This window comes from Salmo salar, chromosome 18 (assembly GCF_965601325.2).
Source record: "Salmo salar chromosome 18, fSalSal1, whole genome shotgun sequence".
NCBI lineage: Eukaryota > Metazoa > Chordata > Actinopteri > Salmoniformes > Salmonidae > Salmo > Salmo salar.
Genome location: NC_138308.1, coordinates 24,419,281 through 24,436,925, shown reverse-complemented (window position 1 = coordinate 24,436,925; position 17,645 = coordinate 24,419,281). Strand labels below are relative to the sequence as shown.

Below are 17,645 nucleotides of genomic sequence, written 5' to 3'. Positions count from 1 at the left end.
AGAACAACCAAGTATGTGGGCAGAGCCAAGCACGAGCTTGGCTAGCGAAATCCTATTGGTGCGTTCTAGCATGTATTTGCATGTTTCCGTTAGAGAACGACTTCTCTGTGAAGTGCGCGTGTGCAGTAACTAAATTCGCCTTTGTACTTCTTGCAATTAAAAAAAAATGTCAAGGGATCAAGTCTACAAAACGTAGTGTGCTCTGTTCGTAACATATTTTAGTTTTGCGAACAGAAACTGTATTGAAATCGGGCTTTTGTTCGATGAGAAAATCAGCAGACACTCGGTCCAGTTCCATCTCGCTCCATTCTCTCTCACTGCCGGCTACTGGGCTTCATCTCCTCGCCATATTTTGTGGGGAGTGGCAATTCCATACGGATACTTCAGATTTATACATCCGGTGAAACATCTTGCTCCATGTTCTGTCTTTGGTCACACCACACCGAATGTTCGTAGGCTGATGTACTACAAACATTGCAGCTCCCGTCTTCTCCACACTGTCGCACACAGCCATGGCGGACAGTGCAAGCGAGAGCGACACCGACGGAGCAGGGAGTAGCTCGGTTACCCCGATGTCATCCTCAGCCTCAAATTCGAGCAAGCCGGGAGTAGTCATTTCACAGTTTCGATTAGAGGAGTTAACGAACAGACTAGCCTCACTACAACAAGAGAACAAAGTTCTTAAAATTGAGCTAGAGACGTTCAAACTAAAGTGCAAGGCGCTACAGGAGGAGAATAGGGACCTGCGTAAAGCTAGCGTCACCATTGTGAGTAACTTGTTTTTTTTTGTTGTTGATTAGCCTAGCTAGCTAGCTGACATGAAAAAAAATGCATCTAGACACGTACGCTGAACGTCCGAAATTGCAACTAGGTTAACAAACTAATGTTAACTAACTAACTAGTAGCGAAATAAAGGCAACGGACGTAGCTATCCATGTTAAGAAGCTAGCATTAGTTAGCTTAGAGTGCTAGCGTAGCTAGATGGTTAACTAGCTAGCCTAAATGTTAGCTAGCCCGTTATGTTTTGGTGTTGCTAGCTAGTTAGCCAATGCCAGGTTCATTTGCTAACACCAGTCGATCCATTTGAACAGTCAGTGGTGACCAAGAAGTTGACGTTTGTATCAAACGTTAGTTAACAATTTATTTATTTTTTATTCACTGAATCCTCTGCTGAGGCTTGGTGTTTCCGTTGTTTTTGTGCTTAACTTTACAGCTAACCCTTGACACAACAGTTGAATTTATAATAAATCATTACATACAGTAGCTACGTAGTCTAGTTCAACAACACATACTCTGCCTGTCCAATGCATCGGTATGACTGGCATGGTTTTGATTTTCTTTCTCCTTGTTCCCCTGTTTTGCGCCTGCCACCACCCCCTTTTCTGTCTCTTATTTCGTCGCTATGACTATTGACAGTAAAAAAAATAAAACAATTGCTCGTTCCTCACTCCTTCAGTTACTGTAATGGGCTACTGCTTGAGTCATTGATGGGGGGCGGACTAACTGCTTCCTCTCCAGCTGACACAGACCTTCAATGCAGCAAACCTGCACCGTGTTATTCCTTGTTTTTGCACAGATGCTACTGCAGTCAATTAAAAGTCTTTAACAATAGGAATACCATATTTTAGCACAGAGACAGCTGTGAGCTCTGCCGAGCAGTGTGGTAGAGGTTGACATTAGATTGGCAATGACAAATCACTTCATATGATGCCATTGTTACCCATTCCAACATTTTTGAAGCATCTCTTAACACAATAAAGACATGTTTTATTCTGTGAGCCATCTTGCTGTGAATGCTGCACTCATCTTTTCTGTAAATGTTACCTTCCTCTGTGACTGCAGCAAGCCAGGGCTGAGCAGGAGGAGGAGTTCATCAGCAACACCCTGTTCAAGAAGATCCAGGCTCTGCAGAAGGAGAAGGAGACCCTCGCTGTTAACTATGAGAAAGAGGAGGAATTTCTCACAAATGAACTGTCAAGAAAACTCATGCAAGTAAGTGACAGCCGAAAGAGAACTGGCTCTGGAGCACTAGACTTATGCCAAGTATTTGTCGCAGAGTGAAAATGTAAGGAATTGTGTTTGGGGTGGAGCGCATAACAGCAGTAATGGTTCTTGCCTTAAGTATTTTATTAACCGACTTCATTGCGACCCTAAATTACTCTTGACTGACTCCTCCTATTCCTTGGTTAGGCTATTTGGTCTCTCTTGCAACTGACCCACATGTGGCCCTGTGGCAAGTATGAGCTGTTGACCTTTTGTAGAACTGACTAATGGTTTGATGTGAGAAGAATGAATCTCACTGGACCACTCATGTGTTTTACCAGACCCTTGTTAAAGGTCAAACAGTCTGGAGGCTATTGTTATTGGTCCTGTTCCCTAACATGAAACAGACCTACTTCTGCTCCTATTCTTTAGTGTCAACAGACACTCCTTAGCGTAAAATTGTAGTTGTGGTAGTCATGTCTGTGGTAAGGAGCCACTTCTGTAAACATGGAGACATGCCTGACATACTTTTTCTTGTAAAATGTATTCTAGGGCACCAGGCTAGAACAACGCTAATGTGAATTTGTACTGGAAACCCTGTTCCACAATATCCAAGGCTTCAACAGTAAATGGTTAATAGTATTAGTATTTTCAGTGCTATAGGCTACTACTATAAGGAGTGGGCCACCTATACCCTAGATGTCCTGTATCCACCTTCAGACACGGGTCTCTGTGGCGCTGCCCATTTCTAAACTGTTGTGAGGCTTCATAAATTATGTTTATCTTCAAACAAAACTCTTAGCTCTTGTCAGTAAGATGGTATGCATAGCAGTTAAATACCAGAGGGTTTTTAGGCTAATTTAAGAGAATGTTAACACTTGATGTGGCCTGAAGCTGTTGATCATCTCTGAGAATGTTGGCTGCACAACTCCAGTCTGTTGTGGTGTTTCTATAACCGTCTGTGCCCCGAGAACAGAGGAACGTGAGCTTAGACTGTCAAAATGAACTCTAGCATGCAACTAAAATAGCTGAACCCCCTTTTTCTTAATTGTCCTATGTTTTATTTTTGATCTGATGATTAGTCAGTGCTAGGTATTAGTCACAATCGTCTCATTTTTAACAAGCTATGAGCCACACCCTTTTTATTGGTAGATGGCCAAATGTGGTTGCTTTTGGCAATATCTAGCTGCACCGCCGCCATTTCACAACACATTCTTCTCCAGATCACAATCATTTTTGAGACAAGCAGCACCAACCTATTACCACCTCTATAAAAACGATCTATCAACATCTAGCCACAGTGCTTTAATGCAAATCTTTTTATTAGTTTCTAAGTCACATTGATTTCTGCTCCCACAGTTACAACATGAGAAAGCTGAGTTGGAACAGCACTTGGAGCAGGAGCAGGAGTTCCAGGTCAACAAACTGATGAAGAAGATAAAAAAAATGGAGAATGACACTATATCAAAGCAGCTCACCTTGGAGCAGGTACAGTGACATAATGACACTATGTGAAATGACATTGACAGTGTCTGAATACCCATACTTGCATTCTAAATAGTAGGCTTGGGTGGTATCCAGATTGGCACAAGGTCAGTATGAAGGTATGACAATCTGGCACTGAACACAAGGGGTGCTATTTTCAAACCCCACCGAGCCCCTGTAATCCAAAGGTTAGCAATGGTAACAAGTACATGTAAAATCCTATACAGAATACGAACTAAATGTTAACGATCTCGTTGCAAACATTTTATAGTCTCTGACCTAAACTAATGCAGGACAGACATCCCAGCTCAGAAAGTTATATAAGTAACTAAAAATTGCTACACAGTTTTCTGCATGCACAAATATTAAACAGCAAGGCTCTTGATCCAGAAGGGTTTTCTCTGCTGTTACCAAGCAAAGCTTGATTTTGGAAGAAGCTAAATGTGAGTATTTGTTGCTACTTTTTAAGTAAATACCTGTAATTAACTTGTGCAATACATTAGGAGATAAAGAAGATCATGTTCTTCATTTCACCCATCACATCATTTAATTATGAAGCTTACCGGTAGTCCCATGTTTGTTTACAAGCACAAAACTACGAGAGACCCAGTCACTCACATGTGATCTAGTTACAGTATGGAATTCGCAACTAAATGTTTGCCAGCTAGACGCCTTATCACTATTAAGTTAACTGTCTAAAATGTGCTAAATGCTCTGCAGTTGTGCGTTTGGTTTGCTAATTTAGTAGGTAGCTAGCTATCTAGCGAAGTGGTTAGCCTCTACAGGATCGCCCCCCCCCGCGGGACAGTTGCGCTAACGTGCGCTAATGTGATTAGCATGGTGTAAGTAACAAGATCATTTCCCAGGACAGAGACATGTCTTGGGCAGAAAGCTTAAATTCTTGTTAATCTAACTGCACTGTCCGATTTACAGTAGCTATTAGAATGAAAATATACCATGATATTGTTTGAGTGCAGAACAAAACTTTTATCACGGCAGCTGGTTTGATACATTCACCTCTAAAGGTTAATAATATACTTACATTCAATAATCACGCTTTTATTTGTCATCCTGAGTGTCCCAGAGATAAAAATGTACCATAGTTTTGTTTGATAAAATACATTTTTATATTCAAATGTAAGAACTGGGTTCTACAGCTTGAACCCCTGCTGTGTCTCTAACCCCTGCTGTCTTCTCGCTATATGTTCTATATAGTTATGTACTTGAAAATGTATCCATTTGGGCAGACTTGATACAACATTTTGAACAGTAACGCAATGGTTTGCACGTACACTGCTGCCATCTGTCGGTCAAAATCTAAATTACGCCTGGAGTCCTAAGTCATATAATGGCCTTTCTCTTGCATTTCAAAGATGATGGAACAAAAAAAAGAGAGCATGTTTTTTAATATTTTTTGTATTATCTTTTACCAGATCTAATGTGTTATATTCTCCTACATTAATTTCACATTTCCACAAACTTCAGTGTTTCCTTTCAAATGTTATCAATAATATGCATATCCTTGCTTCAGGTCCTGAGTTACAGGTTTGGGTTTGACATTTTAGGTGAAAAAAAAAGGGTCAGATCATTGAGAGAACTTCAAAGAAATGTAAATAGCGCCAATAATGTTAAAACTATACTAAACAAAAATATAAACCCAACGTGCAACAATTTCAAAAATGTTACTAAGTTACAGTTCAGATAAAGAAATCAGTCAGTTGAAATAAACGTATTTGGCCATAATCTATTGATTTCACGTGACTGGGCAGGGGCACAGCCATGGGTAGGCCTTGGGAGCTGGGCCCACCCACTGGGGAGCCAGGCCGGGCAATCAGAATACGTTTTTCCCCACAAAATGGCTTTATTACAGACAGAAATACTCCTCAGTTTCATCAGCTGTCCGGGTGGCTGGTCTCAGATGTTTCTACAGGTGAAGAAGCCGGATGTGGCGGTCCTGGGCTGGCGTGGTTATACTTGCACGGTCTGCGGTTGTGAGGCCGGTTGGACATACTGCTAAATTCTTTAAAATGAAGTTGGAGGTGGCTTATGGTAGAGAAATGAACATTAAATTCTGGCAACGGCTCTGGTGGACATTCCTGCAGCCAGCATGCAAGTTGCACGCTCCTTCATCTTGAGACATCTGTGGCCTTTTATTGTCCCCAGTACAAGGTGTACCTGTGTAATGATCATGCTGTTTAATCTGCTTCTTGATATGGCAAACCTGTCAGGTGAGTGGATTATCCTGGCAAAGGAGAAATGCTCACTAACAGAGTTGTAAACCACATTTGAGAGAAATCAAATGTTTGTGCCCATGGAACATATTATCTCAGCTCATGAAACATGGGACCAACACTTTACGTGTTGCGTTTTATATTTTTGTTCAGTATAGTAGATTATTTTTTTCCCGCCGTATTTAACAACAGTTGTTAATCATATATGGTGACGCGCCGTACCAAAATGAACAAATGGTGGGAATCAACGTAATTGCACATTAGATGACGCGTTCTTAGTATGGATGAGCTTAGTATGTTCATATTTTTTGGTTACTGCATTCGATTTTACTTAACAGTACGTTCTAAATAGTATGTAGTACCATTAGTATGCAGTTTTAGTAAGTGGTAGGCAAGACAGTGGTCAGAGACAGCAATTGTCTTGGTGCAGCTGAGTCTCTCCTGAGGACATCATGTCGGCACTCCCACTTAAGGGCATGTGCATTACCATGATGGAGTGTAGAATTTTGTGTGTGGGTGCGCATTTATTTGTGGAAGGTAAGATGTTTTCAAGCTGAATATCTCTTTGCTGTGTTCCCTTTGTTTCCAGCTAAGGCGTGAGAAGATTGACCTCGAAAACACATTAGAGCAAGAACAAGAGGCTCTTGTCAATAGACTGTGGAAGCGCATGGACAAATTGGAGGCAGAGAAAAGGTAGTCTTTTGTTCTGTAGCAACCATATATTCTTTAAGAGTAGTATGTTTAGATCTAGAAAAACCTAGGTGCTGGAGTCTGGGAATGGTTGAAAGTAAACAAAATGAACCTTCACACTGTTGTATGCTCTCTATTGATTCTCTTTATTAGGACAGTAGGAATAACCTATACAATGGTAAAAGGCTGACTTTTCCCTGTGTTGATTCATTGGAGCTCACTTGTCTTTGACAGAATCCTCCAGGAGAAGTTGGACCAGCCTGTGTCTGCTCCTCCCTCCCCCAGGGATGTTTCCATGGAGATTGACTCTCCGGAGAACATGATGCGGCATATCCGCTTCCTGAAGGACGAAGTGGAGAGGCTGAAGAAGAGCCTCCGTACCACCGAGCTGCAGCGTGAGTTTGAAAGGCTAATGGTCAACAGTGAATTTATCATGACGTGACCTGGTTACGTAGAACCCATAAAACTAGATACAGTAGTCTGCCACAATTCGGAAAAGATTTGGTGCCCAAGGAGGCTTTCATATGGCTTTGCTGTAGATTTACAGTCAATTATTTTAACTCATGTGTTTTGTTCAGATTTCGGAGTGTTTAATAGTCACATGGACATGGTTGCAGATGTGATTGCAGGGTACAGTAAACATCTTAGGCTCCAACACGCAGGTCTAAGTTAAATAAAATAATGAAAATGGTCATAAAAAAACAACAATAGAAATAGCACTATATAACTGTAACCATGATGAATAAATAAATATCCATTGGGGTGGAGGCAGAGTAGACTTGAGGGAGTGGGGGGGAATGACCGTAGGGGGAGCAGCATGACCATTGAGGGGGTGTGGGGACCAAGTGAAATAAAACATTATTATTAACAACTGAAACAGTGATGAATGTCGTTGGGGTGGGGGCAGAGTAAAAGTCTGTTGGGTGGGGGGAACATGTCCGTAGGGGGAGTAGCGGGTGGAGCTGGTGGCTACTGGTGACTATTCAGCAGCCTGATGGTCTGAGGGTAGAAACTATTGGCCAGTCTTCCAGTTGACATGATGCTCCTGTACGGCCCGTGTCTTAGTGATGGCGGTGGAGTTGCCGTACCATGTGATCTTAGAACAACAGTGGTAGTGGGTCACGGTAGACTGCTCCTCTTTACAGATGTTCAATTTGGGAACGATGGTCATATTATCACTCAAACAAATGTGAACATGCAAAGTTTCACCCTCAGACCAAACACGCACTCACATTTCCAACGGCAAGTTCCCAGTAGACCATAATCAAGCTCTTTTTCAATCCCTCAATATTATCTCTGTGCAGATCTGTCATTTCTTCTCAAATATCCTTAACTTTCTCAGTGAAACCTAACTCTGTTTTAGGAGTTGACCGGTCCAGTTCAGCCAGAGTCTCGAAAATCCTAGACCTAGGCCAACGGCATGGAACATTGTTTACATTGTGGGAGGCAACCTGTTGGCCTAGGACAGGGGTCAGCAACAGGCCAAAACTGGCCAGCGAGTGATCTTGTCGCAATGTAATCAATGTATGAAATACAATCTATTTTTGGGCGTAGTTGTGGTAAATTTTCCATGTGCAAATTATTATAATTGTGTTCTGGCCCCCTGACCATTCGCTCTGACAAATATCGGCCCGTGGCTGAATCTATTTGCATACCCCTGGCTTAGGGCAGTGTTTTCCCAACTCCAGTCCTTGAGTATCCGCAACAGTACACCATTTTGTTTTAGCCCTGGGCAAGCACACCTAATTCAACTAATCATCAGGCAACAGCAACAAATGTGTGCTGTTGGGGAACACTGGCGTAGGGAGACGAGTTCAGCAGAAGGCTGCTCTGTTTATATATTTGGCCACCAGAGGGAGCTGTCATATCAATCTATCATGTCTAAAGCTCTTGGACCAAAATACTAACAAGTTGATGAAATCATGGACTTAAATACCAGAAACCTCTGTCATTAGAGACCAGACTTTACCTATTATATTTAGGTGCAATAGCTGCTGTACTACAGCAATAAAGAGCATAGACGAACACTTTTGGAAAATACTGTTGCATCTTTGCTCTCTCAGAAAAATACATTGTTGTGTTATGACTCGTTGTTATGTAATGGTGTTGCATTGGTTTTTGATGAAACTTTATTTGTCCGTCCCCTCCCAGACACAGAGAAGCGGGCCCAGTACATTGAGGAGGAGCGGCACATGCGTGAGGAGAACATCCGTCTGCAGAGGAAGCTGCAGAGAGAGATGGAGCGCCGCGAAGCCCTGTGTAGACAGCTGTCTGAGAGCGAGTCCAGTCTGGAGATGGACGACGAGAGGTAGACATGAAACCACAACCCACAAAACCCTCTGGTCCAACTTCACCATCTCCAACCAATGTTTAGTCTCTGCTCCACTGTCAGCCATGCAAAACCAACCATCCAATAAGCAACCCCACCCCACACTCTCACTTCCTTTCTGTTTCAGACAGCAAATCATTGCTCAAGGGATTTAGGAGTGATATTTAGAGACAGAAGTTAATTGTCTAAACTATGGTCTTTTCACCCTTCAGGTACTTCAATGAGATGTCAGCTCAAGGCCTGCGAGCACGGACAGTGTCCAGTCCCATCCCATACACTCCTTCCCCCAGCTCCAGCCGACCCATATCACCTGGTAGGGTATAGTTACAGGAAGTCCATGGCCCATGTCCAACACCTCATAACCACTCCTTCCCCCTGTTTTATGAATATCAATATCACTGGGTGAAGGAAGAGGAAGGTCCACATCCAAAAAGAGCACCTTTGACTCTGTTGTATATTGTATTGTAATATGAATAGATGTATTCCGTTAATCATTAAGTAACATTGTATCTAGCTGTGTCTCTGGAACACTCTGTTACAGGTTGATAGATCCTTACTGATAATTGGGTGAATTTAAGGTCCCCTTGGTACAAGTCCTGTCTCGGTTGCAAGGTCTCTGCTTGTTTTGAACGTCGGGTCAACAGGAATATCAAAATATTAAATCTATTAAGTTCAATTGTAAACCGATTCAGGCAGCACATGGCTTATCCCCTGAAATTAAATGCTATTTACAGTGCTTTCGGAAAGTATTCATACCCCTTCACTTTTTCCACATTTTGTTACGTTACAGCCTTATTCTAAAATGGACAAAAAAGTAAAATTAAATAATTATCATCAGTCTCCACACAATACCCCATAATGACAAAGCGAAAACGAGTTTGTAGAATTTTTTTTACAAATGTATTCGGAATAAAAAACACCTTATTTACATAAGTATTCAGGGTCTTTGCTATGGGACTCGAAATAGAGTTCAGGTGCATCCTGTTTCCATTGATCATCCTTGAGATGTTTCTACAACTTGATTGGAACCCACCTGTGGTAAATTTAATTGATTGTAAATTATTTAGAAGGCACACACCTGTCTATATAAGGTCCCACAGTTGACAGTGCATGTCAGAGCAAAAACCAAGCCATGAGGTCGAAGGAATTGTCCGTAGAGCTCCGAGACAGGATTATGTCGAGGAGCAGATCTGGGAAAGGGTAATAAAAAGGTTCTGCAGCATTGAAGGTCCCCAAGAACACAGTGGCCTCCATCAGTCATAAATGGAAGAAGTTTGGAACCACCAAGACTCTTCTTAGAGCTGGCTGCCAGTCCAAACTGAGCAATCGGGGGGAAAAGGGCCTTGGCCAGAGAAGTGACCAAGAACCCGATGGTTACTCTGACCGAGCTCCAGAGTTCCTCTGTGGAGATAGTTGTCCTTCTGGAAGTTTATCCTATCTCTGCAGCACTCTACCAATCAGGCCTTTTTGGTAGAGTGGCCAGACAGAAGCCACTCCTCCTTAAAAGGCACATGACAGCCCGCTTGGAGTTTGCCAAAAGGCACCTAAAGGACTCTCAGAACATGTGAAACAAGATTTTCTGGTCTGATGAAACCAAGATCGAACCCTTTGGCCTGAATGCCAAGCGTTACGTCTTGAGGAACCTGGCACCATCCCTATGCTGAAGCATGGTGGTGGCAGCATCATGCTGTGGGGATGTTTTTCAGAGGCAGGGACTGGGAGACTAGTCAGGATTGAGAGATGGATGAACGGAGCAAAGTACAGATGGATCCTTGTTGAAAACCTGCTCCAGAGCACTCAGGACCTCAGACTGGGGTGAAGGTTCGCCTTTCAACAGGACAACGACCCTAAGCACACAGCCAAGACAATGCAGGAGTGGCTTCGGGACAAGTCTCTGAATGTCCTTGAGTGGCCCAGCCAGAGCCTGGACTTGAACCCAATCGAACATCTCTGGAGAGACCTGAAAATAGCTGTGTGAAGCTCCCCATCCAACCTGATAGAGCTTAAGAGGATCTGCAGAGAAGAATGGGAGAAACTCTCCAAATATAGGTGTGCCAAGCTTGTAGCGTCATACCCAAGAAGACTGGAGGATGTAATCGCTGCCAAAGGTGCTTCAACAAAGTACTGAGTAAATGGTCTGAATACTTATGTAAATGTGATATTTCAGTTTGACATTTTTTATAATTTATTTAAAAATGTCTATCCATTTTTGCTTTGTCATTATTGGGTATTTTGTGTAGATTGATGAGTTAAAAAAAATATATATTTAATCAATTTTAGAATAAGGCTGTAACGTAACAAATTGTGGCGAAAGTCTAGGGGTTTGAATACTTTCCGAATGCACTGTATATCCCTAACCACATTGTTTTCCCTGAAAATGACAGACATTTCTTGACAGTTTCCAAAGTTAATACCAATTGAAGGAGAGTCTGTTTCGGTGACATCCTTTGCCAGGATCAAGTTCCTTTGAGTGATCCTCCTAGCACATCCTGTTATGCAGAAAGAGATCCTGCAACTAGGGCTGGGTGATATAGCCAAAATATGTCACAATATTTTTAAATGTTTATGCTATTTTATGTTTCTGAATATTACAAGTTTTAAACATGTTTTATGATTAGTGCTTGACCCTAGAATGGAAACAAGTGATTTTAATGGCCTTATTTTTATTCTGATGGTTGTCTACTCAACCAAACTAGGACAACTGACAGTGAAGTAGTCCAATTTTGTATACCTTTTCATTTAATTTAGCACTGTATCAAAACATTGTTATAGGCGGTATTGTAAAAATCCATACCAGTATTCGCAATATATCGCCCAGCCCTACCTGCGACACACAGGTGCCGTATTCATCACTAAGCAACCGTGGTTTACGTTATCAGATGGAGTTGAAGGAAATCATGTGTAGCTAAGGCTGTCACGTAACAAAATGTGGAAAAAGTCAAGGGGTCTGAATACTTTCCGAATGCACTGTAAAACACATTGCAAACTCAATAACGTTTTCTCCTCTCCTCCAGGTCTGTCGTACGGCAGTCACACAGTTGGGTTCACTCCCCCGGCCACCCTGTCCAGAGCCGCCATCGCTCACTTCAACGCCCCCGCCCTGCACGTCCATGGAAGTGCCTCCCACGCCGTAGCGGTAAGTCTGCGCCGCACCTATCAAGACAAGCAATGGACATCTGAATCAGTTTAATTTACAGTGCACTTAATAGTGCTATTTAAGTGTCTTGTGAGATGTTAATCTAACTCCTAACAGGCACTACACTGGGGCATCGCTAAAGCAGGATTTTTTTTTTTACGCGTTACTTTTGGGCAGAGCAAGCAGAGGGTGAGCCACTTTATCCTATTGTTCTCAGTTGTGAGCTGCTCGTTGACATCCTGAAAATGGAACCAGATTGTAATTTTACGCTTGCGCTGCTTATGCCTTAGGTTTCATTGAAATGAATAGGAGCGTCTCACGGTCGGCAAGTTACACATCTAGTGTAGCAGATCGGTTAGGGAGTTCTGTAGTGAATAGACCTAATGTTTGGCTAGGGTGTGGATCAGGATTGTGAGCAGTACTGCTGGTTATTTGGTACCTCGGGATACATTCATCTTCAGTATCAGATTATTTCTCATGGATTTACCATGACACTGCCAAGAAAATAAATGGGGTTGAAGTGTAGATGGATGAATACCAGTTGTCCTCTAAAATGGCTCAATGGCACTAACCCAAAATGCCCCGACTGGATATCATGGGAGTGTACATTGATCCGTGCTGAGATGTAGCGTTAGTTGATCTCCTACCAACAACATGGAGGAGGGCTTGGAGTATGTGGCCCATTAATCTTTATGTTGTGTTTATCTAATCTGGATCACATTGTCATTTGTTTGCTCCTGTGTCAGTCATTTGACATAACTAGCCTGTATGGTATTCCACATGACTATATGAATCAAATGAGGTCTAATCGATCGGCATATAGAATTTTGCCCAACTAGCACCATTGTGCTTGTATTGCGAAACCTATTTAATACACCTATGATGGACCATGTAGACGCTCTCAAGTCCATTGATAAGGTAGTAGAATGCTCTTGATTTATACTGAACAAAAATATAATTGGAACATGCAACTATTGCATAGATTTTTACTGAGTTACAGTTCATATGAGGAAATCGGTATGAAGAAATTAGGCCCTAATCTATGGATTTCACATAATATGGAATACAGATATAGATCTGTTGGTCACAGATACCTTTAAACAATGGGCCTCGCAATGGGCCTCAGGATCTCATGGTATCGATAAAATGCAATTGTGTTCGCAGCTTACACCTGCCCATACCATAACCCCACAGCCACCATGGGGGACTCTGTTTACAACGTTGACTTAAGCAAACCACTCGCCCACACAACGCCATACGGTTGTGAGGCCGGTTGGACGTACTGCCAAATTCTCTAAAAGTATGGAGGCGGCTTATGGTAGAGAAATTAACATTAAGTTCTCTGGCAACAGCTCTGGTGGACGTTCCTGTAGTCAGCATGCCAATTGCACGCTCCCTCAACTTGAGGCATTGTGTTGTGTGACAAAACTGCACATTTTAGTGACCTTTTATTGTCCCCAGCACAAGGTGCACCTGTGTAATGATCATGCTGTTTAATCAGCTTTTTGGTATGACACACCTGTTAGGTGGATGGATTATATTGGTAAAGGAGAAATTTTCACCAATCAGGATGTAAACACATTTGTCCACAAAATGTAAGAAACTTTTTGTGAGTATGGAACATTTCTACTATCTTTAATTTCAGCTCATGAAACATGGGACCAACACTTTACATGTTGCGTTTTTATATTTTTGTTCAGTGTAGTATATTTCAGTTCCATAGCCTATATGCCCAAAGATAACCTTTTCTCATACCATTGGTAACAATCTTGTAGGACCTCCCTGCCTGTCTTTAAGTGTCCTTCCGGTGTCTGTGTTAAACTCAGCAGGTCCTCTCCCAGTGCCAGAAGGACCTGTGTGTGTCTGCCGTTCCATCTCTCTCATTACCACAGGCTTTAGGACGTTCCGTTCCCTCGCACCTCCCTATGCAGGTCACTATGCCCCATTTGTTCCATTGCTGCACAGACAGACCTGGGAGCAGGCTAGAGCAATATGGATTATTCATTGCAAATGGACACTAAAATATACAAATGTTCTGAGTAGGAGACTGAGTAGAACATCTTGTGATTACATCAGTGACTTTCTGCTGCTGACGCCTCCCGGCTCAATGTCAACATTGTCTCTGTAGAGTGAAGCCATTCCCTGTGGTTATGGAGACAGGTTAACCAACGTTGTTTCCATGTGTCTGACTGGCTGCTGGGAGGAGACACAGGAGTTCACCCTCCTCTCATCAGGTACCAGGAACACCCTGGGGTTGAAACCAGTTTCAGCTCAGTCAAGGCTCAGAGAGATTACTCTGAACTGAAGACTGAAATTAGTTTTTGGTTTCCTTGCGATCGCCCATAGGAAAAGGGACAAGCGCTCTTATTTTTTTCCTGTGTGTTTCCATGGTAACACTGAGTGCTCCAGGGATGAGTATGTAAGCTTGTGCCTCTGAAGTGTGTTAGTTTCTGGGTGGCAGCCGTCATTACGAAGACCCTAGAGCTCATTAGCACTAAGTGGTGGTGACTTCAAGCCAGCCACCCGGACACTCATCAAAGCCAGAGTCTGTTCACCAGCTATTTGCCAGCACTTTGAATTTGTTTGACTCGCCAATGCTCACACAAGAGGGTTACTGTTTACGGAAAAGGATTTGATGGTGTTCGATTTCAAATACTGTAAAACTTCAATTAATATCCCAGGAGTTGATTTGCTTTAAATCTCTGAACACAACAGGTGCTTCTTTTAGACTGGCTGCTATTTCCTTCACACACACAGCTTTTGCTCATTTTCATAGTTAATTGTTTAATTCCAGCATTCACTTCTAGCATTTTAATAACACAGTGAAGGAAATTCGATTTTTTTTCAGTTGATACAAAAGAAACGTGACAGTGTCTTAGTATGCCTTTGTTTTAAGAATAAAATACTAAACTTTCCCTTGACACAATAATTATTAGATTGAGGTGTTGGGTTAAATGCAGAAGACACATTTCAGTTGAAGGCATTCAGTTGTACAACTGACTAGGTATCCCCCTTTCCCTTATTCTCTCTTGACTGTACATTTTCAGCAGTTCTTACTTTAGCCACTGGAGGGCAATCAGCCACTTTCTGGGGGTCTATTCTCCCGAAGTTGACTGTTTGTGCTTACAAGTTAGCTAGCAATTCTCTAGCAGTTTCTTACTGGCGATTTAAAAACAGATGTTTGAGTCATTATTAAATGAATTAATGTAACAAATCAATCATTAAACCTCGTAAACGTGTCATGGTAATTCATGGTAACTTCGTTAACAATTCATTTAGACCCGGCGTATATTTTAAACAGGTTTTGATAATTTGATATGTGTGCCGTTGCCCAGCTATTAAAAGGGATAGGCGGCTATTTGAGACTGCGCTTTTAATTGAAGTTTTTTTGGTACAAGCTTTTGAGAAGGGGATATTTTGAAAGAGAATTGACTTAACTGAGAATGTTTCTCACTTCCACCTGTCTTCCCTCTTTTCTTCAAAACAGAGGCCCTCCCCGAGAAGAAGCAACAGCCCTGACAAATTCAAACGTCCGACACCACCGCCCTCCCCTAATACACACTCAGGGGCGCAGCCTCTGCACCCACTCCCCCCGCCGGCCCAGCCGATGGTCCAGTCCATGTCCTCTCCGGCAGCTATGTCGCAGCATGCAGCGCATCCCCCCTCCCAGCCTTAACATGTGTGCTATTTCATGCTACGCTACTTCGACAACCTGGGAGTTGAAACCCAACAGAGCAAGTTTCTATGAGCTGGCAGAAGACCTGAAGCAACACAGGATGTTCTATGAGGAATTGACTGACTTTAACAGCGCTTCTGGGATTTGTAGGCCCATATCTGTTCACCTTGTCTTGTACATTTGTTTTTTGCTTAGAACTGTCGCCGATTGGAATTGTTATTGTGGCACTGACGACCAACACGTATGGTAACAACGTCTGTAGTGGTGTTTGTGGGCAGGGTGTGTTGGATCCCTTCCATGTCTACAATACCACATTTCAACTGCATTAATGTGCCCCCCCCGTTTAAAAGCAACTTGAGCAGTTGCATCCCAGTAAGAATTGCTTAAGTCAGATGTATTGTATCCCAGACATGATCAGCGAGAGCTAGCGCAAATATATGTTTTGTTTTTTTCCTGAAAGAATTTTAATGCCACACTGCTCGTCAAAAAAAGAACCACAACAAGGAAGATGGACACTGGTACATAAACCACAGATAAATGTTGCCTATTTGAGGTGTTAAAATGTAGTCTGAGGCGTTACAATGTATGTAGTCATGTACTCGTTTCTGTCTCTCTCGCTCTCATGTAGTTCTAGAAGCTTCTATCATCTCTGTGGATATTCCTCGTCAGAAAACAACATAATGCTCTTTACACTAAGTATACTGCTATAACATTCTAAATGAATGGTACTGTTGAACTACATTTCTATGTATGATTAAAAGCTCTCGAAGATTTATTCTGATTTGAGTGTGTTTGTTTTGCACAATATGTGGCATCTCTTGTCTGTTCATGTTTTACTGGAGGTTGTTGTGTGACAGTGTATACAGGTAACTGCCAAAATAATAAAGTGCTTGAGTAAATTAGGAATACAAAGTATATTGAAAGGTGCTTCTGCATAGGTTTGGTTCCTGAATTTAATTAGGCAATTAACATCCTATCATGCTTAGGGTCATGTATAAAAATGCTGGGTAGGCCATCATTTTGACTACCATGGCTATTTATTTATTTATTTCACCTTTATTTAACCAGGTAGGCAAGTTGAGAACAAGTTCTCATTTACAATTGTGACCTGGCTAAGATAAAGCAAAGCTGTTTGGCACACACAACAACAGAGTTACACATGGTGTAAAACAAACATACAGTCAATAATATAGTAGAAAAATAAGTATATATGCAAATGAGGTGAGATAAGGGAGGTAAAGGCAAAAAAGGCCATGGTGGCAAAGTAAATACAATATAGCAAGTAAAACACTGGAATAGTAGATTTGCAGTGGAAGAAAGTGCAAAGTAGAAAAATAAATAATGGGGTGCAAAGGAGCAAAATAAATAAATACAGTAGGGGAAGAGGTAGTTGTTTGGGCTAAATTATAGATGGGCTATGTACAGGTGCAGTAATCTGTGAGCTGCTCTGACAGCTGGTGCTTAAAGCTAGTGAGGGGGATAAGTGTTTCCAGTTTTAGAGATTTTTGTAGTTCGTTCCAGTCATTGGCAGCAGAGAACTGGAAGGAGAGGCGGCCGGAGGAGGAATTGGCTTTGGGGGTGACCAGAGAGATATACCTGCTGGAGCGCGTGCTACAGGTGGGTGCTGCTATGGTGACCAGCGAGCTGAGATAAGGGGGAACTTTACCTAGCAGGGTCTTGTAGATGACCTGGAGCCAGTGGGTTTGGCGACGAGTATGAAGCGAGGGCCAGCCAACGAGAGTGTACAGGTCGCAGTGGTGGGTAGTATATGGGGCTTTGGTGACAAAACGGATGGCACTGTGATAGACTGCATCCAATTTATTGAGTAGGGTATTGAAGGCTAGGATTGGTAGGGGATTGGTAGGATGGTCAGTTTTATGAGGGAATGTTTGGCAGCATGAGTGAAAGATGCTTTGTTGCGAAATAGGAAGCCAATTCTAGATTTAACTTTGGATTGGAGATGTTTGATGTGAGTCTGGAAGGAGAGTTTACAGTCTAACCAGACACCTAGGTATTTGTAGTTGTCCACATATTCTAAGTCAGAACCGTCCAGAGTAGTGATGCTGGACGGGCGGACAGGTGCAGGCAGCGATCGATTGAAGAGCATGCATTTAG

General features: G+C 42.3%; 1 protein-coding gene across 1 annotated transcript; it reads left to right on the top strand.

Annotated features, from left to right (window-relative positions):
• The first annotated feature begins 379 nt into the window (after positions 1-379).
• Positions 380-16,305, top strand: LOC106577147 (coiled-coil domain-containing protein 6). The gene is made up of 9 exons (XM_014154939.3): positions 380-767; positions 1,843-1,992; positions 3,343-3,471; positions 6,289-6,392; positions 6,624-6,784; positions 8,541-8,697; positions 8,931-9,031; positions 11,733-11,854; positions 15,342-16,305. Exons 1-9 carry the CDS (start codon positions 513-515, stop codon positions 15,528-15,530), a joined length of 1,368 nt encoding a protein of 455 aa, XP_014010414.1. The 5' UTR covers positions 380-512; the 3' UTR covers positions 15,531-16,305.
• Positions 16,306-17,645: the final 1,340 nt, after the last annotated feature.

Excerpts from the sequence above, each read along its gene's own strand:
- LOC106577147 (XM_014154939.3), top strand. The coding sequence starts at position 513 with ATGGCGGACAGTGCAAGCGAGAGCGACACCGACGGAGCAGGGAGTAGC. Across the intron at positions 6,785-8,540 it reads CCGTACCACCGAGCTGCAGC|ACACAGAGAAGCGGGCCCAG; the intron begins GTGAGTTTGAAA and ends GTCCCCTCCCAG. Across the intron at positions 9,032-11,732 it reads CAGCCGACCCATATCACCTG|GTCTGTCGTACGGCAGTCAC; the intron begins GTAGGGTATAGT and ends CCTCTCCTCCAG.